Consider the following 25537-nt stretch of genomic DNA (forward strand, 5'->3'; position numbering starts at 1 on the left):
GTATACACTTCAGTGATCAGGAATGAAAACTCAAGCCTTTGAATCCTTGAAAGCCATAAAGAGCTGTACCAGCCGTTTTGTTTTAGGAGGCAGACTTTCTCATCACTGCAAATTTACCACCATAACTGAATTGGATTCAAGTGTGAGTCTTAAAGACTAAACGGGAAAATTAGTTCGAGGCATCAGTGATGATTTCTTTGGTATAAAAAAAAAGTACAAACAAGGAGTGAAGCACATTTAAGTGTGTCTCTTTGACAACACACAAGATATGCAAGGGAAAGATAGGTTTGTAGCCGCAAATACAGGACTGGCAGATTTTAATATTGTCTCTGTCACAGTCTTCCTGTCTGATCTTAGACAGATCACTTTTTGATACTTCTACATTCTCCCTGCAGTAAAATCCGGGTTGTTAACAATGTCCAGTTCTGTACATAATGATTATAACATGATTAGAGAGCCTTGGGTGTAATTTATTCTGTGTTAGTTTGCGGAAAGACTGAGGATTGTTTCACTGGAGTAAAGATTAGCAATACCGTAGCTTTGCCACAGCCTGCTGCATTTAGAGGGTGGGGGGATGGCCTGTTCCTAATCCAGCTGCAATGCTAGAAAATCTAATTGCTCTCAGGTGTTTTTTATTACCCACCAGCTGAAGGTTACTGTCACCACAGGTTAGCTAAGGGATGGGGTAGACAGGGGAATTTCTGCACTCTGGGGCTGGCTATATTAGCTCAGATAACATTCTGAGGTATCTTAAGACTTAGGACTTTGTGGTAAAGTCAAAAGGAATACGTGTGCTTTCATTTTTACCAGGTGAGCTGTGGGGTTAAGGAAAATGAAGTGCCTAACTTGTAATGACTTTCAATGGGAATACAATGAGTCTCTAAAGGGATACATGTCTCCTTGGGAAATCTCTCCCCTAAACCCCCATTTTTCAATGAGAATTGTGCATACAATTCAAGAGCACCAACTTTTGTTATAGCTTTTTTCCAAGTCAAAGCAAAATAGCTCCAATATTCTGATATCCTTGTTTATCTAAAAGACAGGTATGTTCACAGGAAAAGGTACCTACAGCATAGTTAATGTACTTCCACTGTTTAAGCTTACTAATTAATATATAAACTATGCCCTATTTTCCTTTTTTGCAAGAAAAGATACTCACAGAGCCAAAAAGCCGAGATATATATCTTACCTTTTAAAAATTTAAAAATCCACGGGAAAAAAATATCATATGAGGTTTTTTGTGCACCCAGCCATTTTACTGCAGAATACTTTTGTGGGTTTGATCTAAATATTTTCTAGTTAATCTGAAGGTCTTCAACTGACTATAATGGGACTTCTGTCCTGTAACTGCATTACTCAATCAAAAAGGGAACTCACATAGTAGTAGATGACAGCAGGTATCCTACTGAGGATAGGAGAAATTTTTTTTTTTTCAGAAAAGAGTACATTCAACAAACATGCACTTCCATAATTAATAATTTGTTTTAGTATATGTCCCTTAATCTCTAAATTGTGTGATGTGTATAGTTACTGAAATCAGTCTGTATTATATGCCCAGCTTTGATTGCCTTTGATTTCTCAGGGAATTTACCCAGGGACAGTTGTTTAGTCTTTATCAGTGGCCAGAATTATCCATTTCATCACTGAGAAAATGTTTTCTTTGGACTCATGAACTTTCAAAAATGCCTCAAAATTATATGGTAGGCAAATACAGCACCTTAATTAAGGTATAAGAACAAGTACATTTCTAATTCAGTGAAAACCTCTACTCACCTGTGGGGATGGGGGAGAATATATCTTAAAGATGAACTAGGAAAAAACAAAACAAAACAAAAAAACCCCCTTGGCCTAATATCCAGAAATGTTTTTACTGGGATATAGTTGAATAAAACATCAGGCTTCTTCAGCAAGTAACAGCTTCTGAGTACTCCCTGATGGATGCGCTTGAAAGCAAATGCTCATCCTTTGCTTACTGACAAAGGTGACCCTTTGATATTCTGAGCACTTGATGCTGACAATCAAATCCTGAAATATGTGTATGAATTTTATATGCTATATAAAAGTGTGTGTGGCAGGGAGGAAAGTAGGGGGATGGAGAAGGGAGGATATAGACAAACACTAAAACAAATGAGAACCCACATTCAGATTTAAATGAAAACTTAACAATAAGGAAATTAATTCATATCCACAGGTTTAATTGAGTTTTTAATCTGCTTGCATGGCTGCATCATCTAGTTCTACAGTTCAGAAGCTGGGGAAAGGAGAAATATCTCCATGCTGTCATGTTCCCCAACTTTGTATCTAAACAAAAGTTTGTGTTGTGTAAACAGATAATTAAGGATTTGTGTGAGACAGCAGGCACAATCTAAAAGGCTGCACATTTAAATCTCAACAGGACCTTCCTGACGAAGGCTGCTCAACTAGGAATATGTTTATGGGAAACCTTAGCCAAGGCTGCCATCGAGAAAGATTCTTCTTTCAAATGAGTATTCCTCAAAGTGCATTAGTCGGGATGTGAAGGGGTAGCTTACATGACTTGAACGCTGCAACAGAAGGATGTAGGCCCTTTAGAAAGGCCAGGAAGGCAAGGAGGTGGATTAGCAAAAGATCAGCTCAGGTAGATGGAGCTTTGCTTTGGAACAGGTGACAAATCAGTCAAGAGCTTGTGGATAAGAGGACAGACCAACACAAGACACCACTGTAGGCATCTGCTACAGACTGCTTGCTCAAAGAGATGAAGTAGATGAAGACAGATGGAGGAACCCTGTGATTGCAGGCCATAGTACTCACGGGGAACTTTAATCATTCTGCTGTTTGCTGGAAGGGCAATATGTCTGTGTGCAAGCAACCCAGGTTTCTGCAGAATGTCATAAGACAATTTCTCGACCCAGGTGATTGATGCGTTGACCAGAGGATGCATTGTGTTGGACCCATTACTCATTAATAAAGAAGAACTGCTCAGGGATGTGAAAGTGCAATTTGCCCAGAGGCCCCAAAGATCCCTGACCCTAGCAGAAATTTCTGGTGGAGTGAAGCATTATCCACACCAGACAAAACCCAATAAATTAGGAGCCTTTTAAGTAAATTGGACAAACTCAGTTCTGTAGGACAACATTGGATACATCTAAGGATGGTGATGAAATGGTTTCTTTCTATAATGTCTGAAAAGTCATAGTGATTGGGGAAGGTTCTTAAATTCTGAAAATAGGGAAAGTCACACCCATTCTAAAGAAGGGCAAGAAGAAGGATCTGGGAACTAGAGACTGGCCAGCTATACCTCAGTTCCAGGGAAGGTTATAAAGAAAATCCGCTTGGAAGCTAAATCCAGGTATATGAAGAAAAAGAAGGTCATTTGGAACAACTAACATGGATTTAGTAGTGGAAAACCATGCTTAACTAACCTGATTGCCTTCCATGACTTTAGCAAGGCCTTTGACACAGTCTCCCATAGTATCCTGACAGACAAATTAGTGAGATATGGACTGGAAAAATTTTCAATAAGGTGAATGGAAAATTGGCTGGATAGCCAAGCTCAAAGGGTTGTGATCTGTGGTATGAAGTCTGACTGGTGGCTGATTACTAGTGATGTTCCTCGGGGGTTGATACTGGGGGTCAATGATGCTTAATGTCTTTATTAATGACTCAAATGATGGAATGCATCCTCAACAGTTTTGCAAATCATAAAAAACATGGAGGCTGGCTGGGTGAAGCACTCTCAATGTTGAGAAGGTAGAGCTGCTATCTGGAGGTACCTCAACAGCCTGGAGAAATGGAGGGATGGAAATCTCATGAAGTTCAGCACAGGCAAATGCAAAGTCCTGCATCTATGCTGGAATAATCCTTTGCAGCAGTACGGGCTGGATAGAAAACAGTTTTGCAGTGAAGTATCTGGGCATTGTGGTAGACAAGAAACTGAACGTGAATCAGCAGTGTGTCCTTGCTGAGAAGAAACCAACTGGTTTGTTTTAGCAAAAGTATAGCTTGTTGATTGAGAGCATTGATGATTCTCCTCCATTCAGAGTTTGTGAGAGTACAACTGGAGTACTGCATCTAGTTTTGCTCCTCCTCTGTACAAGAAAGACATTAACATATTGCAGTGAGTTTACTGAAGGGTCACCAAGTGGTTTAGGGGGACTGGAGCATATGATGTATGAGGAAAGGAGAGAGAAATTGTTTTATTTCAAATTAAAAAGAGAAAGCTTATTGTTGTTTACAGTTACCTAATGGGAAGGTATAAAGAAGGCAGAGTTAGAGAAGGCAGTGATAGGATGAGAGGCAATAGACACAAGTTGCAATGAGGGAAATTCTGATTAGATATTAGGAGGAAAAAAAGCAAAGAAAGGAGAGATGGTTAAGCACTGAGAGAAGTACCCAGAGAAGTTGTGGAATCTCCATCCTTGGAAATACACAAAACTTGACCAGACACTGCCCTGAGCAACCTGTTCTAATTGGACCTGCTTTGAGGAGGGGGTCAGACCAGATAGCCTCTAGGGGTTTCTTCCAGCCTTAATTATTCTGTGAGTCTATCTGGCAGGAGTGATATTCAGTCCCAGGCTTCAGGTAACAGTTCAAGATCCAACATTGCCTGTCTAGGAATGTGGGTTCATTTTGACTGGAGAGCCTGGAATTCTTTTGGTGAGAATACTTGTGTCTATGCTCTCCCAATTATACCGTATCTAGTATTCATGAGAGAAAAGAATTCTCTCTGAAGCACATATAATTGGTGTGATCCTATCAGTCTAAATAATCTAAAAGGAATTTTTCATAAAATATTTTCTGTAGGTAAAATAATAGATATTTGCATGAGGTGGGTTTATCAGATGAATGGTGTAAATACTGACAGGCTTTGTTACTTGGAAGTAGCATTAGACTTGAGCTCACACCAGTTTACGATTACCATGAACAGACATGCAAGAGTTTTCATCCACAGGGCAGTAACTCTTTGCCTGCAACCCCCTTGGCAGTTGTTATTCCCTATGTATACAGGACATTCTGTGAGGAATTTTAGCAGTTGTAAGCAGCATTATCTCTGCTTTAAGCAACTGACCTGAAATGTGTAAAACCACAAAAAGAGCATGGAGTGGAAAGAAACTATGAATGCTCTGACACCTCTGTTTTCATGCCCTTTAAATCCTCTGCCGGTGCCCCGATCAGCTTGATTGCAAGGGCTGCTAGGTAGGAGGAAGCATGTCATAGAGCCACAGGTACAGTCATACTGTTTGGTTCTGTCTTTTAGGGAGAATTTAACCTTGCATTAATGATAACATGATGCTAAGCACAGAAGTTATACAAATGACTTGACTTAACTTGATGTTGCCTTCCAACATGAAGATAAAGTATGGGCAAAGCTTACAAACATGCTAAAGATGACTGAACGATCATTATGTGAGCCTGTGTGGCACAGTAAAACCTTCTTTGTTCCAACAGACATCTAATGGTGAAATATCGCTTGATGTTTCACAAAGAGACAAAGTAAGAAATAGTGCCGGATAGACAATATTCCTATACAGAGAGGCCATTCCAGCTGAGCTCTTCTGGAGCCCTGCTCTATACAACACTGCATAGGCAAGTGGGGGATAGAAGGACTGCAGTCGTCTTTGGATGATACGACTCCAAAATAAACAACTCTGAAAAGAAAACAGTGGGAATGATAGTTCTAGCATAAACATTTGTTGATCTGGTTTTCCCCATCTCCTTTAATGTACATTTTTAGCCTCCAGCTCACTTGGTGTTTTATTTCTTTGCAGCCTTTGTTGTTCTGTTTTTTTTTTCTTTTGTGAAATTAGAAGAGACAAGAGAAAGGATTGATATTTTTCCTTTCTCCTTTCCTTCCAGAGGGTGATTCTTCCCTTTCCTTCATCTGCCACCTCAGACTTTCATGATAACTACAAGCTTCACTGAATCCTGAAGTACTTGCAAGTGCATGCTGAGGTTTGTTTCACCCCATTAATGGCAAAAGCAAGCCACAGTCTGCATTAGTGTATACGGATCAACAGTAGGTATTCACATCACAACACATTTTCAGTTTGTGTTTTGAAATGTTACACTGACTGGCCACAGCTCTCAATCTGCTGCTGCCCCACTGTGAACCTGTGTTCTCCAGCGAGGGAAATGGCAGCAAAAGAAAAGGGAGTCACAGACAATATGAGTTTCATTTAATGAAGAGATTTCTCTAAGCTTCATTGTTTAATATTTTTGGTGAGCCAACTGTAAACAACAAATGGTGGAAAAAAAAATGGTTCTTTGTCTTGAGCCTGAAAGAGGGATTTTTTTGTTTTTAGCTGTCACTAGCCTGCAAGTTCTATATTCATGACATTGCAGCTTTATAGTGAGGACTTTACTGTGCTATACAAGCAAATAAGAAAATGGTAATCACAGCTCCAAAGAGCAGTGATCTAAGTAACCCAAAATAAAGCATGAACTTCACCTGCAGTCTCTCCTTGGGGAGGAAGATTAACGTGTTCAGCTGTTTTTCTATAGCTAGAAGTCTAGGGGCACACAATTCAGGAAGACATGCAGATTGCTGACAAGGGTAGTACAGGATGATCTGTGAAAAGATGTGGCCCAAAATGTAAGCACTGGTATGAGCGTGTCATTAGCACATGGCAAACAAAATTGTTTCGTTCAGGGCACAAAAAATGAAAAATAAGGATTAACAGAAATATTGGCTTGAGGGTCCCAGGATTTGCTTGCTTCTCCAGGTGGAATGGGAAGAAAGGGAGGAGGTTATGTACCATTACACTGTAAGTACCATGATGTGCCATAATGTAGGAAATGTGGTATGTTTGAAACAGATGGTTGTAAGGCTCTTATATTGTGTAATATATTTGGATACAAGGATGATGCCAAGTAGATTCACAATTATGATGATCGTAAACATTAACCATGCTATATTTCCTGCCTTTTCATTTTCTGAATAACATTCTTGCCCATCCCACCCATTTCTCATTATCTCCTTTCTTAGCCCCCATATGACGGTATAAAATCTGCAAGCTGTTTCTGGCTTGTCGTCCTGGGCCTCTAACTTCTCGACTGTCCCTCATTTCAGTGTTATCTCTATTCCACAGAGACCAACAGTACAGAGAACTTCTATCAGCGCCAGTAAATCTTTCAGAGAGGAATATAAGACAAGTGTGTGTATGTGTGTGCAATCCAATATAGGAGTGAAGGGCAGTTGGGAAAGTCAAGTGGTGGAACATAAAATATGAATGATGGATGAGGAATAAAGGAAGTGCAGATGTGCCACGGCATTTGTTCTACCTTTTAAGAGAATGACAAGTATTCAGCTTATTGAAGCGGGAGGCAGGTGACCTAATCATTTAAACAGGGTGGGAAGGAGGCTAAGAACTCTGATTTTTATTTTTTTTTTTAAATCTCAGTTTAGAAATTTCTGACTTTTAGCTGTGCATAAGGTCATTTAACCTCCCTGTACATCAGTTTCCTCATGGGTAAAAGGCTGGTCTTAATGCTTCTTTCACCACAGAGTTAAACATCTCATTGCAATTAACTAATATTGGTACACGTAAAGGACCCTGTGACTTTCTTGTCAGGAGCAAGGGCAGGAGTGCCATAAATGGCCCGCAAAAGCCCTATGCCCTGCTAAGAGAGAAGTTCCTCTACAGAAAGTGGTGCAGACAGCCATTAGTGCAGCCATCCTCCCCAAGGACCACAGCACCCTCACGCAGATGGTGTGCTGGGAGGAGCCTAAATCTGGAAAGGTGCAAAACTTTAGTCCTCGTGCTTCTGCGTGGTGAAGGGTGTGGACGTCCTCTGAGAGGCACAGTGTAAAGTCAAATTTCATGTGCACATTTAGCTGTGAAAGATACCATTGAGGACTTGCCAGGGACAGGGGTCCAGCCCAGAGCCTCGTGTACACTGTGGGCAGTGCACCCACAGAGCACCTCATACTGACTGATGCAACCTAGGAATGATTGATAGCTGTCTTCAGTTTTGTTTCAAGCCCAGGAATTGTTCAGGACTGAGACTGAGGGACTCAGTCTCTCAGACTGAGATTCAGGACTGAATGACTCAGGACTGAGTCATGCAGAGACTTAAAGCCTGGCTCTTGGGCTGCCAGATCTCCTGGAAGTGGAGTGAAGAATCTAGACCCAGAGAAAGGATATTCTGAGCGTCAAAATAAATTGAAAACTGTTTTGAGTAGACTCTCTGAATAAATAGAAGGCACAAGTGGAACTTTTAATTTTAGGCCTGGTAAAGATAACAAATAGTCACTGTTTTTGGAACAGGAAACAGCAGGCATCAGGTGTATATCATAGTGCAAGTCACAAGGTAAAGAAAACAAATACTGAGCAAGTGTTTGCCAATAGAACTGCATAAAGGATGTTAAAAGTGCAGATGGGAAGAGTCATTTTAGTTTGACTTTTCACATCTTGCTTTTTTGGGGGAACAAAAGATTTGATGGTAAGTACAGAATGCTAGCATGCTACAGATCTGAGAGAAAGCGAAGGTTTCTCTTGCTAGTTATCACATCATCCAATTAAGATATGAGACCTTTTAACCATTGGAGTAATGTGACCCATTACTGCCTCAAATGCTGAAAATGCATGGACTGTATTACATGGCAATAATTTTCCTTGTTTAAATAGCCCTTTGTGTGTGCTCACAGCCAGATATTTTTGTCTCAGTATGTGACTTAGTCCCACTACTTGCAATGGTTTGGAGAGTCTACCTTTTGTTTGATTTGCTTCTGGTGAAACACACTGCAAGGAACGGTTCTGCTTGCCTTCAGAATAGTTGTAGCCAGAAGTAAAATCAAGGAAAAGAAAGAAAAACAGTACTGAAACTATATTGTGATACCATTTAGGTCATCCTCTCCTCCTCCAAAGCAGGATCAACAGTACCTTAAACCATTCCTGACAGAGGGGAAGTTACCTTCCCCAGTGGTTCTTTCAACAGAAAACAAAAGGATTCTGGTTTTGCCTAGAGTAATGCAGTATCCTTTCTGCTTTGCCAAGCCACATAGCAGCAGGACTTTGACTTTATCTTCCTTGAAAAATTGAGTTGTCAGCAGAGGATGATTGTTTATGATGGGTTGTACAGGTAGTAACATCAGATAGCTTCCAGGCGAGCCTACTGCTTGAACTATATGAACATCAATAAGACACAGCAACAATGAAAAGTATGTCTGGAAGTTTCCTTTTAGTGCCAGACAGGCAGAGTGTGACAAAACCGTTCCACAGTTGTGCCTGTTGTTATTAGGAAAGCAAGTTGCTCCATTCCACTGCAGGCTGCCAGAAGCTGTTTCTGGGTTAATGAGTAAGATTTAAGACTTGTTCAGATCTTTCTTTAGTCTAAAAGAAAGAGGCATCCTATCCCTTTACATAACAATGATTTGTAGGTTTGTGCTCTAACAAGACCACTCAGTGATGGATGCCAGTACCTCGATTTTATGTAGCCAATGGGACAGACGTGCAAAGACAGCAAGTGCATACAAATGGTGAATATACCTTTGAGTATAATCTTGGAACAGGGCAGATGTTTTTCACTCTTTTGCCCAGGAATATCTGAAGACCTCTAGGGAACATAGCACATATTTCTATATACAGCTGCACTACCACTTCATCGTTTACCTGTGATTCAGAGATGCATTCACCCCAGCCCTTTAAAATCGTACTAAGCAGCCACAGGTACAACTAGATCTCTTTTAAAACCCAACTCAAATATCGCAGATTTTGGCTAGGTAGTAGTGCTGGGCACTTCTCTACTTTGAAGCTCATGTAATCCTTTTATTTTATTTTGGGACTGAGTCCCTGCCAAGTGCCATAATTTTTGAACCAGAAGAAAAGATATCTTCAGGTTAAAATGTCACTGTGCCCATCAATCACACTTCAATGAATAGCTGTAGTTCACAAGTTATTCAGCAGTGCAATGAATAATTCCAGTCTAGAACTTTTCTGCAAGTTCCTTACATTATTATGTCTGAGAATAACCAAGACTGGAGGTGTGAATTTCTACTCTTTTTAAAAGGCTTTATTTCATGAATATACAGGAATTAAACTCAGGAATACAAGAACTGGATAATAAAATGGTGGATCTTGTGTCAGAGCCACAGCATACAATCAACTTGTATTGATAACACTGGGAGCTTCTTGTTGGCAGCCGCATATTCTTGTCCAGTGTGATACAGGAACATATTTGGTCTGACAGTAAAGTGTGTAGCATACAAAACTGGGGAACACTTTTTAATAGCTGGCAGTACCCATGGGTACCAAAAAAGGGCTACTTTATTTCGTATGTGGTTAGGCAATTATCTTCTAAAGAATGGAAAGCATTTGGGTTCACTGGGTATAGAGTATACGGGGTATGGAGCACAGTAGTGCTCTGGTCCATGACTCCGATGATGCTTTCAGCGTTGTCTTCAGTATTGCCTTGAGCTCTATCTTCAGAGAGATTACCTTTCTTTTTTATTATCTCAAACCTGAATGCATTCCCCTTCACTTTTCTTCCCCTTCTCTCTAAAACTATTATGATATAAATGTGGGGTTTGTACTATAAACAGTTACAGGATTTTACAACTGTAATTTGGGCAGTTTATAGAAATAATGCTGTTAGAATCTTTCACAACAGACTTCTTATATCTCAAATTTTGATGTAGATGTTTGCATTAAACAGATGCTAACAAATGAAAAGACAAAAGTAAAACCAGCCTGAGTAAAAGAATTTTTTTTCTTGTATCTTATATGGAATCTTTTTTTATAATTATGATGTTAATGCCCACCAGCTTTAACCACTAAACACAAAAAAACCCCAGAAGATCCAGGTCTGACTGCTTGTACAGTAAGACATAAGCACAATTCCCCTTTACATACATATATTGCTATTGTTTTAAAATATTTTCCTGTTCACATTTCTTTATGATATAAGAGAATAAAAAGACTATAACCAAATTTTCTTACCATTTTTGGTTCATATTTAAGGTTAACATTTAGTCGTCTGAGAAAAAATATGCTTCATAAACATGTTCATTATCCTCATTTGCCCACACCAATCAAGTTTAATTGCTCAGTTAAATTGCCTGGTTACCTCAATTTGGAAACATTCAGCTGTTTCCATCATTTATCCTTACACCAATACTCAACTTTCTCTAATAATAAATGGCTGCTCTTCCATGCCTCTTGGCTAATTGTTCAATTACAAGGGTGTGAGCAGTTCTGGCATTTGAAAGACGTGCGAAAGGCCACTTGTGAACAGCCCAGGGACACAGACTCAATGACATTTATACATTATGTGTTGTTTCTATGCTATGTAATAGTAAGTATATTACAGTACTAATAGGCAGAAGAACAACATTTTTTTCTCTCTCAGTGACTCCAGTTCAAACTTTCTTGGTCATCTGGTCCAACTAGACCATTTTTTAACTGTCTCTCAGCAAACTCATCCTGCAGGAATATTCGCTCCCCCATCAGTCCTTCTGAAGCCAATAGCTTCTACTCTTAATTCCGCAGTGGAAAGAATGGGGGACTTGGGGCTGAGCAGGTTTAATGTCAAAATTCACAGTGAAAATGACAAGCTGTAGGACTCGCCTCAGCACCACAGACTTTATCTTTGGAGAAAGAGATCCCCATTACCCTGATCCCCCCGAGTAGACTGTGAAATAGGAGAGTGTGTGGAGGACTGCTGTCTTTCAATTTGTTTTCTTTTTTTTTCCTTGACTCCATATTTCTTACCTGTTGTGTTTTTCTTTTTCCCCTTCACTGTCTCATCTTCTGTTTTTATTTGTGCTCTCTTTAGGTAACATTTTTCTCCCAACTGCTATCCTCTACCCCCATTTGATGTTCCTTTCCCCTCCTCTATCTTGATTCCTCTTTGTAAAGTTTCCTCTCCTTCCACCTCTGTCTTTCTAGTTCTTCCCTATTAATCTCTTCGGGCTTTTTTTCTTACCCTCTTATCTTCCTTCTCTACTTCTCCTCTCTAAGGACTCTGTGCCTTTGGCTTTTTCCTGTAGATTGGGCTCAATGGTACCCTTCATGAATGCTGATTATCCTGGTCAGAGCTCTATGAGTATTACACCAGCTGAGTAGCTCTTCATTTGAATCATGCCTTGCAGTCATTTAGCAGGAAAGGAGTGTCACATCCAACTTTGACTGACAGCTGATTGGCAGGCAAGAAAAGCAGCCACCATCTCTCATGGGAATGCTCAGAATCTTGCAGAGGGAGATAAAATGTCAAACCACTGTGATCTGCAGCCTTTGCTAAGAGGCTTGAGAGATCAAACTAGATCAGTCACAATCCCATTTTAGTTTGGAAAACTAAGCTGTATTGTTTCTGCTTTGAATGTCATCATCAATAGCATAATTTCTGCATTCTGCAAGAGAGACTCCTACAGACTATGGCACCTTGGGCAACGTAGACTCACTCTAGACTTATCACAGCTGCATTAGCTCTACAATTCACGTAAAGGTTGTTACCTACGTGGGGGTCTGCTACCCAGGGAGGTGGATATTCTCAGACTTAAGTTGTGATTTTTTTTTAATTATTATTTTTTACAGACCTTTTTCTAACTGTCAGCATGTTTTGAGCTTAGAAATTTTCAGCTGCCTGCTGCTTCTTAGTCTACAAACACAGTGTACTCCAACTCTTTGTAAGAGCACGGCTTGTGGTATTATGGTCATGTCACAGAGTCCTCAGTGGCACCACAAAACCTCATGGCTGCAGCATTGTTGTGTGCAGTGGGGAATAAAAAGGGAAATGGTTGCCTTTTGCTGGGTAGAGAAAATTCTCACCAAAATATGGGTACTGTGAATCCTAAATATCTTGGACCAAAGCCTCTTCAGGCTTATATAGTTTGACTCTAGCAAAATTAATAAGCATGAAGGAAAAAATGCATATTACATTTTAAAGCTAAAAATCTGGCCTAGACAACCCTATAATTAAGCTGCATTATTTCCAGACAAAAATAAATAGGAAAATCTTTAACATAATTGTGCATGTTTGGCCATGGGACTTGCTGGTTAAATGAGGAACTTCCTGTTGTTGATTACAATTTAAAGCTGAAGTGTACTAACCTTTCTGCTGAATTACTCCTCAGCAGAAGCTGGGCAGACAGGAAGGCAAACTAAAAGTTGTAGCAGGCATTGTTCTTACCTACTTGCTATTGCTGGCTTTCCAGTGCTTCTAAAATCAAAACACAGATGCATATGAAAGAATCTTACCTTGCCAACATATTGGTAGTCAGTTCCTGTGTATTCCTCCAATAAAAAAAACTGATTCCACATCCAGCTCCTTTTGGAACGATGGAGGTCTCGCCTGCTGTTTCCAGACAATACCAAAACCTTTTCCGTTTCTGGAAAGCCACTAGTCCTTTTGGATAATGGAGTTAAGAAACTTTGGTGGGGCTGACCAGCCCAAAACAGCAGCCAGAAGCAATGGTAAGTTCTCATCACGGCAACACAAGAAGGTCTAAATAATGACTTGTTTTCTTGTCCTCAAACTAATCTACTTTACTGCACTGAATCCAATCTCATGCCGTCTTCCTTCTTTAAATAGTCTTTGCAGTCTCAAAGGATCTCTGAAAAGAAAAGTAACAACTTTTTGAGCATTTTCAAAGGTACTTAACTTTCATCACTATAGCAAATAAGTCCATAAAGTAGAAGAGTAATAGCAATTGTTGAAAAGCTGGGCTGTTTCTGGTTCAAAACGTTGCAAGAGGTCCTTCAAATGATCTGAGTGAATTTATATTGAGTAGGAGGAAGGAGTCCTAATGTTTGGGGTTGGGGGGGGTGGGTGTTTCCCCTTTAACTCCATTTACTTCCATTTGTCGACTAAGGCAAGCCAGGCATTTCTCATTTTACTGCCTGGACTTTGGGATGTAACTGATTAGTTTCTGACTGGGGATCTTGATGAGGTTACCTTATACATTGAAGAAGGGCTAGCAAGAGTGCACACTGTCTTCCCAGGAGGCATTCTGTTGCTATAGTTTTGGGCTGAAGAGCCTGGACTTAGATAACTCCAGGATTTTTCCCTCACATTTAAGGAGTTTTGCCTTTGACTTCATTTAGGAAGGGTCAGGTAAACAGGTTAGTGAAATAAATGTGCATATTTGTCAATATCTCCCACATACTAGACCTGTTGGATACTGCGTAGGAAGTTAAGTGGACATTTTGGCTTTCTCAGTTACCTACTGCCAGAGTTTTGTACTGAGTTTTAGATCTTCAAATACATAGTTATATACGTAAATGCTTTCATTAATAACTTCTAAAAATAAAAAAACCAATCAGCTAGTTCATCTCTACCTGTGGGTTCTTACTAGCTTCTGCTTCCTACTATTATTAATACTAAATATCAGTGCACCTACAAAATAATTATGAAAATGATCCCTGTCTCTGAAGACTGCATGATTTTCATCATGAAAAAAAGTTATACATACAGTATCACAGTGTAGTGCGGACAGTTCTTCTGTTTTTAAAAAGTTGAAAGCTTCTATTCAGGAAGAATAAAAGATACTATGTGTCTCAGGTAAGCAGTCATGCAAAATGCCTGATGAATAGCTTTGGAACATTTTATAATCTGAAGACAACAGAATTAGTTGACAGAAACATTCCACAACATATATCTTTCATAAACACTTTGTTAAATTTTTAGTCCAAACAGATCCATACTCTTAGAGAAGCATCATTTGATTAATTTTCATTTGGTTTTGCACAGATGCTCTTTGGAAAAGTTATTTTTTTCAATAGTCTGATCAAAACCCAGTAAATCATTCTGAACCAGCTCAAAATTCAACACAGCAGCTCTCAATATTTGTAAATAAAGATTGTGGAATGACAGTCTGACTATACCAAATTGAAAAGAGAATTATTTTTTTGTTTTATTTTGTAAGCATTTCACACAACACTACTTGGATCATGTTCTATATCAAAGGCCAATTTTTTCCCTATATTATGTGTGTTTGTTTTTTAAAAGGTGTAAATCAGGCAGAATTTAGCCTTTCAGCTACACTGACAGAGTTAAAGAATTTACAATGCCTCGGGTTAGCCACTCTTCTGGTTGTCATTGTTCTTAGTAATAAATTGTATAAAATAACCTCAAGTCTCTCACAGTTCTTCTTAGTAAATCATTTTCTATAAAGAAATACCACTTACTTTTTAGATGGATAGTAGCTAATGGAACAGGGCTGCTCAAACAATATTGTTTTACTGCTTCATAAGGTAAAATACTGTAAAAAGGTAACTTCTGGGTGAGAAAGAGTCAATTTTTTAGCATTAAGAGGAAGAATGGAAAAGGTACAATTAATTCTGAAGCAGTGCAGTTTCCTCCGGAGAAGAGGGAAGGCTTCTAGTAAGCTCTCATTAATGCCAGGGGACATTTTGTAGGTAAAAAACCCTCTGCCCTGCAGGTCATGGGAGCTGTGTCCACTTAGGGCTTTTGAGTGTTGCGAGGTAGACACAGACACACAGGTGTATACACACATGCATGTAAACATGCACACACACAGATATAACAGCAAGAACTGACCCACTGCCCGCCACAAGAAGACCTTCACAGAGGAGGAACAGAAAAAGCCAGCGTGACTAAGCTTTACAATGTGTTCAAAATTGCCTTCAATGCAATTCATGGAGCACTGGCAAATAAATGTGCGAGTCACTAGAGAGGGACAGGGGCAGATTCAGGCACCAGGCTAGGGAGAGCTGAGGTGGCTTTAACTCTCTCCCACTTTTTATAGTCCCTCTTCTCCTCCTCCTGTACCCTTCCAACCGGCGCAGGGTCTTGTCCTTTGCAGCTCTGTCAACATCCACTCCTGTAAGCCCCAGCTCTGAGCGGAGTCTGTTCTGGTGGGCATCTTCCCTGACGTGATATGAAAAGAGGAGATTATGTCTCACGCAATACCTTTGAGGTCCCTTTTCTTGCCAGGTTGCTTTGCGGGGAGGTTGGGGCCTGCCCAGGTGAGTTAATTAGTGCCCCGGGCAGCGGCAGCCCTGGCGAGCTGCCATGTAACAGCATGCCCGACATGAATCTGTGCTTGGAGTGCAGATGTGAAAAGACGGATGAGATGGTAGCTCTGGCTGTGCACATGTAGCTCGCCTTATCGGGGAGGCAGGGTCTGAGGTAGGGAGTGCAGCATATGAGCAAACCTATTATTTTGCTATTAGTGAAGTCTGCACGGATTGCTGAGGCGTGAGGGAGTGAAAATGATCGCTTGACAGGCTCCCCCAATGCTCTTCTCATTACCCCTACGGCCAAATCCCGCAGTGGGGCTCCATACTTGTACTCCTGTACACAACGTTTCCTGAGCAGTGCTGCCTGGAGCAGCATTACCTGGACAGGATTTGTGCCAGCCTTTTAAAGGATCAGTCCTTCAAATGCCAATTGCCAGGAAACAATTATTCCTGCGGGGGAATTTTCTGCACTTGAAGTCAGCTATATTTCACTGCTCTGATGTCATGGCAGAGGTTTTATAGTGGGTCATGCTGAAATATAACTCACGAGAATGATATCATAGCTGTGAAATACAGCCTTTTACTCTTCTCTGCAGAGATGTGTCCAAAATGCTGAAATAACAGCATGATCCCATAATGTCCTTCTTGACTGGGCAGTCTTCATGAAGCGGCAGAGCAGCTAAGCCCTGGCAGCTTCCCTGTGAGTAGCAAGAGAGGAGCCATACCTTTACAGACCTTGGCTTAAGCATGCAATTGGGGTAAGTACCAGCTGAAGTCCAGGCTGTCTTTGCCCTATAGGTGCTGATAACTGTTTTACGGGTCATAGCGATAAATTCAGTTGAGTGAATAAAAAGGACAGGAGCACTTTACTCTGAGCTGAGCCTTTAGTAAAGAGTGAGCTCCTGTGGCTCTTAAATGCCATTTTGTGCTCCTGTCCCAATGTCTCATGCTCCAGAGAGGTCTCTGCAATGTAATAATTTTTCTCGTGCAATGTCCTTTCTTTATTTTGAAAACAATTCATTCACCAGGGATATTTTATTTCCTTTAAACGGAGATGTGCAAATATAACTGATGGGACCTTGGGATGGGGGCTAAAATTTCTTTGTTTTCTTCACATCGCACAAAGACAGGCAATAAGACAAAAGGGGCGCTTTAAACATGGCATTTCTCTCAACCATCAGCTGGTCAGCTGGTTGGGGAACTTGCTGTGTTAATCAACTGTCAAGAGTTAAAAATGATTTTACTGTACAACAACCTCAGACAACTGGCTTAGCTCTGTCAGCTCAAATATATAGCAAATCTAGGCTTTTTACGGGAGAAGAAGGAATCTGCATACCCAAGCTTAAAAAAAATCCCAGTCTAACTTTAGGTATGATGATTGTTAACATAAAAGCAATGTCACTTGCAGTCACAGAACTGTCTTCGGTGTGACAAGTGGCAGATTTAAAGTTTATGTTCATGCCTTTTTGAAGGATCAAAACCTCAGACAATTGCTTAGTCACTATAAATATCAACTTACTTCAAAATTATTTCCCCTAGGTGATGATATTCATAGTTAACCTTTCTATTCACCCTCTTCCCCAGTATGTCGTTAATGTAGGTAATATCTTAATGCCACCAATGTGAGAATTCAGTGCAAATTTACACCCTTCCAGAGAAATACTTAATTATTTCAACTATAAATCAAAGAGGAAATGTGTCCATTGGAGTCACTCCTATGAATCAGGGACCTCTGCCCTGGAGATGCCTTTCTGGCACAGTGATAGGCATCAGGTGCAAGTTCTTGGCATGAGGAACCCCAAAGAGATTCCACCTCTGCTCCCGCTCAGCACTGTGGGTTGTGCTGCTCTTCCCAGTTGGTGGTTAAATAAATCAGACTAGCAAAGAGCCTTCCCATGAGAGGCATCAGCAAGGAAAGGGAAAACATTTTTTCTTCATTCCTTTCTGTTCGGCCCCATGGTATTTCCCCCTCAATAGACTCTCAAAGGAAGATGCTTTACAAAGTGTCCTAGACTCTGGACTTGAGCATAATTTCTTTTCAGATCCCATGCATTCAATTACATTTCTGTATGTATTTATACATCTCGGACGTTATGGGCCGCTGATTATTAAATTTTAAATAGCCTCTAAATATGCCAACAACCATAAGTGTCTCTGAAGTTTCTGACAACCTTTATTAAAACAGAAGTGCCAGTATAATAGATCTTTTATTCCCTAGTCATCTAGGTACAGTTTCATTGTTTGAGGGTTGGGTACAAAGCTTCACACATTAAGATTAAGGTCCATTAGTACACTGGAATGAACACTAATTGTATTTTCAAGAGTTGATAAAGTACTGTTATTCTCACACTGGGACTGAATGAGGAGGTGAAAGTTAATAGAAGATGTGGCATAGTAGTTTAGAAAACTGAGCATGGGAAATGATACTGGTATACCCTGGGTGAGTATAGTATGGATCTGAAAATTCAGCTAACAGGAATAGTTAGTTTTAGGTTTTGGTTTGTTTTTTTTTTTTTCCATTTATGTGACACAATAAACTGCATCTATCCTCATGGAGATTGCTTAGGTTCTTGGGGAAAAATGCACAAAGGCAGAGAATAGACCTTACTCTTTCATTCTAGCAGATTACACTATGAATGCACCAGTGTATGTGCTTTTACTGCCCCAAAATCAGGTCTGATTTATGGGTGGTGGTGCAAAGATGCAGACTAGTCCCTGGCTTCATCAACAGCCGTATTATATGAAGTGTCTACCGTGGCCTGTGAAAGAAAAGGAGGGTTCTGCCCTGGAAGAATATAATTTATATTTAATTTTGCAGAAGATGTGGGGATGCACTAAAAATATTCTGCTATCATATATTCTAGATGCTTACCCAGCCAGCACCAACTGAGTTTGCCAGGCAAACTGACCCTGCTTAAATCGCAAACAATTCTACAGAGTAAACTGCCAGCCACAGTAATGACCGCAGGCTTCAGCTTCAGAGTTTGCCTGTGCAGGACAGTCAGTTGCTAGTGCCCTGGCAAGACCATGCAGTGAGAGGTACGTTCCATACTCACATGGTCCTGCTGGGAGGACCTTCCCCAGCTCAAACGTCAGGTGCAAGTGCCTAACCCATCAAGCCTGAGAGAGAGGAAGACATCAACACTTCCTTCTCAAAGCCTGAGGAATGAAAGGTGGGGAAAGCATTAATGGGGGAGGAGGATAAAGGCCTGTGAGTCCTGTGTTTGCTGTGTAAGGTGTGACAGTCTGTGGTATGGAATGAGGCATGCTAGGTAAGGATCTGATGATCATTCACTTGGATTTTACCTTGTTGCAAAGTCATGCCAAAGAAGCAATGTCCAAGTCCCTAAGACAACCCGAATGACCCAGAGGAGCCAGGACCCTAGGCAGTGCTCAGGGCTGTCCTCGCAAAAGTGAAGTATGTGGTTCTGCTACCCCGCAGGCAAGACTGCAAGGAAAAGATTAAGGCTGTAAGGAAAATCTGAGAAAAACTACTTTCTCATCACGAGGCGGGGGGAAAGGTTAAAGTAGCAATAGCTGCACAAAGAAAAGAAAGTATTCCAACTAACTTCAAAAAATAGAGGCTTCCAAATTTATCATATTCACTTCTTTTCAGTGTCATATTCATATATTTTAATATATCATATTGATATATTTTCATGTATAGCAAAGAATTCCTTGCTAGATATTTTCAGTAATAGCTAAGTTTCATGTGCTCAGAAGCTGTTACACTGCAGACTTGTCCATAATTGACTTGGACTTAAAAAGCAGTTGTTGAGTTTGAGCTTACTTTACAATTATGTCTCTCTTAGGACCAGTCAGATCTGAAAGTCTCCATCTAATAATTTTCTCAAGTGTGAATTGGCTTTTACAGCTCTGAAATCCAAATGCCCTTTTCCCTTCATTGTCCATGAGGCATTCCTTTGTAAATATCAGTCATAAACAGAAAAAAAAGTCAATTTTTCAGTGTAAAGATAGCTGATGAAATTTTAATCTTCTGGTGTTCACTTTTTCTGATATCTTTGTTATATAAACCCATATACTCTAGCGATCTTTCCTGTAAATACACCTCTGAAATAACAAAACAGAGCAGAGCCAAGAAAGAATTCAAACTGAAAGATTTGTGGTTTTAAAGTAGAGGTACTTTCTGAAGACATCAAGTACACAATGTAATTGCAGCCAGCAGTGGTTGATTATAGTGTCTTTCAAAGTCATTTTTTAATTCATTTCTCTCAGCAGGAAAAAAGGTCCAGAACTATAAAAATAACTAAATGCAGCAGAAATGTTAAGATAACTACTACCTCCATCCTGCCTCGGGATCTATTAACACGGCCCTTTTGAACAATGCAGCCGCTTTAACCCCAGTGGACCTGAATGCACACGGACACCAGCTTTCACAAAAGCACACACTGACAAAAGAGGGAAAGTGAGAAGTATACCTCCCTCTTTAGTTCATGAATAGCGGTGGCAAAAGATGACTGCATGACTTTATACAGTAGCTGGTGAGTGAATTGATGCTGTTGTTTGTCTGCTCTCAGATATTTTGATTTTTTTTCACCTGGCATTTGAAAAGAGCCTTAGTGTCATCTTGTTTCAGAGATGCCTACACTAAGTCTGTATTTAGCCACACTGGGAGCATATCATTTCTCCACTGTGCATAAACAGTCTCAGCACACAAGACAGAGGAATGGCACAGAAAAGGAAATCTTGTTTCCATTGTATGGTCGCATTAAGTGACTTTTCTGTGGTCGTTCAAGAATATCTGTAGTGGGGCTGCAACCTGGACTTAGATTTCCTGAGTCATACAGCAGCATTTTAATCACAAGGTTATTCTTCTTCCTTTCTGATGCCAGTCCCAGACATAACATCTGTGCTTTAACCACCATGTGCACCTTTGCTGCACACACTGGCTGGATGTTGGTGTATGCTGAAGGGTGTGCGGACACTGTAGCTGGAGCACCTGGAAAAGGATCTGAGGTTCCCTGGCTGGGCAGGCAAGAGCAGCACCCTTACGTAGGTGTCACAGGCTAGTCACCTCTGCAAGCAGCTCTACGGAGGAGGAAGGATGGATCCAGCTCTGGCTGATTCTGTCCTCTTTGTGAGCTACCTCTGCGTGGCATTAACAGGAAGCAGGAGCTGGTCCTGTGAAAGGCTTCTAGCTTCTTCTGCCTTTTGCAAGTGACGTGGGGACAGGCCTCCATGATATTTCATTGTCCCCCTGAAGAGGGAAGCATTCTGCTAATGCTGCATTATCATCTAAAACAGGGGACAGGTATGTGACTAGCAGGTATTACAGAATAATACTGTAAATTATATTAAGTTGTTCCTTGGTGGAGAGAAGACTAAAACAGTTAAGCAATCAACTACATTTGTTAGGAGAACAAATCCATAGCACTCCCTACTGCTGTGTGTATTCGGTACATGGGTCTTTTATTCCTGATCAATACCTTAATGGCAGAGAGCAGCAGATGTGCATGGAATCATAGCCAAAGGGTTTTCAACAGTACCATAAGTGTCCCTGAAGCCGTGAAAATGCTGTAGGAAAACCTTATTCCTTGTTGCAGTACTTGATGGAAGTCTGCGGTGTCGTCATTCTGTTGTGAAAGTTACTGTTGTTTTCAGACACGCAATAAGCTATCAAACTTGCAGTAGCTTTTATAAAGTTGGGGTTTTCCCTAACCCTTTTTATTTATTTATTTATTTATTTTAGGATAGGGAACTAGCAGGTTCTTCAAAGCAGAAGTGTCATCAAAAAGAAATTCAGTCTACCTTATGCATCGAAATTTGATGTCTGAAAAGGAGCCTAGCCTCCCTATCCAGTTAATAGAAAGTGAAAGGCTCTTGGGTGACTTGAAGTGCCTAAGTTAAAGCATTTTGTCTCTCCACTGAAAAAGCTACCTGGTTTGAATACCTCTTATTCTGTTTCTTTTTAGACTCTGGTTCTTGAAAGTCTCCTAGACAGGCTCTTAGAAGTGATCAGTGACTTTTTAGGCTTTTCATTGTAAAGCAAAAATAGAGCTATTTTACACAAGACTCCATTCTGAGAAAGGTATGAGATGCCACCACCTAAAAATCTCTAGTAAGGGAACTATTCCAAATCTTTAGACACATTAAAAAAAACCTGGTCAGCTTCTCCCCGAAAATTGTTTTTCTTAATGTAGGTGAGATACCCTGTTTTGCTTTTTCCATGCACATTCAACCTACCATTTATTAGGCACCGACCTCCATGCCATCAGAAGAAAATTATCCACAAGCTCCCACAAATGAGACAGAATCATAGACAACAGATCCTTTCTGTGCTGATCAGCAACTACTCCAAGCCAAGGTGTCAGCGATACTCTCCAAACACAAGAGAAAAATCTGGGCTTGCAGCTGTTTTAGTGTCATTGCAGTTCTCCCTCAAGTATTGCAGTGTGATAATGACGGCAGAGGCTATACTGCCACATGCATAACCAGGAATAAAAGAAAGGAGGAGGTAAGGTTTCTTTTTCAACAGGCACCAGCATATCTTCCTATCAAAGACTGACTATTTTTGACAGTAGTAATTAGGCAGTTCAATAACAGACACAAGTAAAAGAAAATTCTTTGACAGGAATGTTTTGGTTGTGCTTTAGGCAGTGTATATTGTTGTCAAACATGATATTAATTGCTAAAATCCTGATTTATTTCCTACAGAAGAAACCCACAGACTGAGATAACAGAATTGTTGTAGCAAGTGGTACAACTGAGGGCAAACAGGTAAGCAGAGTTCACCTGATTCTAATTTAGGCACGTTAAAGCTTATCACTTTTCATATGTACAAAAGAGATTGTTCTTTCCCGTTTTTTATTTACAACTATCTGTAACTTCACATTTCTAGGATAGTCACAATCCTACATGTGATTGCTACTGTCTTTTTCTTTTTATTTTTTTTTAGCGACCTTAATCTTTTCTGCCTGCCTTTTGCAGTTCCCCCTTACAGGGACTCTCCTCGCTACCCCCATTCGCAGTGTGCCCCGTTTAATCTGTGGTAGAGCAAAGCAGTTGTCTTCCTTAAGCAGTTTTCCATTCACCAGCTGCTGTTTGCTTCTGTCTTTCTGCTAGAGGCTCAGTGCTCACTATATTTTTCTTTACTTCTTGACAGAAACATACGCTAATTTCCCACTCTGAAGTTAGGCGACAACAATCTCTAGGTGGGACATAAGGTATTGGACGTGGGGAGGATAGAAACAGCTAAACTTTGGCTTTATATTTGATTGTCAAGGGCTTTCTTATTTCTCATAGACTTTCGTGACCATTTACCCCTGTGAAATGGATGCAGAGTGCTACCAAATCAGAAACGCCTGCAATGCTCAGCTTATTGTAGGCAAGTGAACTCCATTTGTGCAAATACGCTCCAACAGGAGCAATCAACTAGAAAATAGAGGGATGCCCATTAAGACTCATTTCATTACGAATGTGCTATTAAAAGAACTGTAGATTAGTAGGTCATGTCTCTTTTCTGATGAAAGAGTCTATTATTTCTTTGATCGTGATAGTAACTGGCTATACTAAAACGCTATAGCTTCTTTAAAAGCCTCTTAATGTTACCCCTATTAGCTGCACTGCTTAAGAAGCTGTAGCAAAAGACAGGAGAGCTAATGCGGATGTGCTGGCCTCCCTTCTCAGATCTCTTGATCCTACTTGGGATCCTGTTAAGGATCTAGGAGATCTTCTCAAGCAGGACTAGACTGGATAGCAGAGGGTGGAAATACCTATGGCAAGTCCTCCTGGGTATCCTCATGGCTAGCATTAAAAAAATCTGCAGCAGTGAGGAGAGGGACCGACCATTTCTGAGTGACCTCAGAGTTACTAGAACCGGATAATGACTACTAAAACGGGAATAAGGCACGCTTGCAGTTCATCCAGGGTGAATAAATACCACACCATGATGGCAGGGATGTTCTAGCAGTCTGACTAGTAGGACATTCTTGTCCAGGCAGGATGATATTTATTCATCGTACAGCTGCACACCAGAAGCATCTACACTCTGACTGTGACCTCAGGTGAGGCAATAAACTTTACCACTTCAGTGTGTATTTCCAGCCACGATGACTCATTACTTAACTGAGGTTTTGTGAACAGTGAGTGATGTTTCTGAAACTCTTGAAGTTTCTTGAATAGAAAACATGCATACTTGCTTTTCAAATCACTAATCTGAGAGGTGGCTTTCTTCTTTGAAAAGGGCTTTTTAATATGTTTTTGCTAGTAATTTCATGTTTCTCAGAATATGAAAATGTATAAAAGAATAATGTAACTTGTGACTGAATAGCTTCTGAAGTATTTAATAATGCCACTTATGTCACTAGTTCTTTGAAAAACCTTAATGAGTTGTTTAATTAGGAATATTGAGGAAATTTGAATCACACAATTCTTTTTTTTTTTTCTTCTCTCTTGGTTCACACAGCTCTGCATACATACACTGTAAACATCAAATACCATACAGGTGACTAACCCCTTTGCTTGTATTATTAAAGCATACTCCTCTGGGCATTGAAACTAGTAAGAAAGTTCCTTTCAGTGGTATGTGATCAGAACCCTGTAAACATGTTGCTTCTTAGGAGTAAAAAAAACCTGGGAAAGATTCCGATCTGACTTAAAACAATTGGTGTTCATAGTATTGTTAAATTCTTTGCAATTATGTGTGGAATCTCTCTGGGATGTAAACAGAGTTTATATTTTTTGGAAGTGGAGTCTCTAACGGAATTACTGAAATCTTCCCCTTGTGTAATGGAGACTTGAATATGGTGCTTTATTTTTAAAATCTGTTCCAGACAGACTCATTGCTATTGTTTTCCATGGAAGGGAGTGGGAGTCATGCTGCAACTTTTGACTACATTTTTAATGCTAAAAAACTATGTGATCATCATATGCAGCAAATTGGGCATTAGAAGCTTCTAGGACAGCTCTGCTATTGTGTTTTAGACAACTGAAGGGGCTAATCCTAAAAATACAAAACGTGTGATGCAAGTGGTTGTTCTTGGTCCAGGAATCAGCAGAACATTGCTCTGTGCAAGCCACTGAAGACGGCAAAATTGGCCTTCTTTGCTCAGTGGAGTTTTGGTTTTGATTCTGAATTAATTCTATGGAGTTGCCAGGATTGATAGCCAAGATCAAAAACACTGGATACGTGGTTTGGGAGGAGCAGCATTAAAAGAAGCTATTTCTGCATAATTTGTGCTTTCATGCCTATAAACAGATGTCTCTGTTTACAAAAACAAGGAGATACTAACCTGGACAAGAGAGACTTCCTTCTTATTTCAGAAAATTCTTTTCATCTAAAAGATATTCCCCTGAGCAGTTAATGGTCAAGAAAAGTATTTCCAGTAAAAAATGAAACTTGACCAACTGAGTTGTCAGTACAATCTCTGACACTACCCTATTCTTCCATTAGTGGAAAGACTACTCCATACATCTTAAGTATTTTCTTGAGCCAAAACTAAACTTCTCTGATGCTCTTACAGAAAGCGGTAAACAGAAACAGCCAGCCTCAGCCTTGTTGAAACCGATGAGAATTTCTTGTCATTAGAGCCAGCACGTCACTCCTAATTTTTTTTTTTTATAATGTTTCTTAGTTCTACTATTGCTTCTTCCATTGTTGTTATTCTTTTTATTGGCAAAAT

General features: G+C 40.1%; 1 protein-coding gene across 3 annotated transcripts in view; it reads right to left on the reverse strand.

Moving 5' to 3' along the window:
- Positions 1–25537, reverse strand: part of CDH6 (cadherin 6) — a 110847-nt gene that overhangs the window by 44879 nt on the left and 40431 nt on the right. For 2 of the 3 annotated variants that reach the window (XM_075493992.1, XM_075493995.1), the window contains exon 2: positions 13173–13528. In XM_075493992.1, coding sequence (XP_075350107.1) covers positions 13173–13400 — 228 coding nt within the window. In that variant the 5' untranslated portion in view covers positions 13401–13528. Of the gene's footprint in view, positions 1–13172; positions 13529–19202; positions 19345–25537 lie in introns of all 3 variants that reach the window. The other variant, XM_075493994.1, reaches the window with a different exon arrangement.

Source organism: Mycteria americana, chromosome 2, assembly GCF_035582795.1.
Source record: "Mycteria americana isolate JAX WOST 10 ecotype Jacksonville Zoo and Gardens chromosome 2, USCA_MyAme_1.0, whole genome shotgun sequence".
Lineage (NCBI taxonomy): Eukaryota > Metazoa > Chordata > Aves > Ciconiiformes > Ciconiidae > Mycteria > Mycteria americana.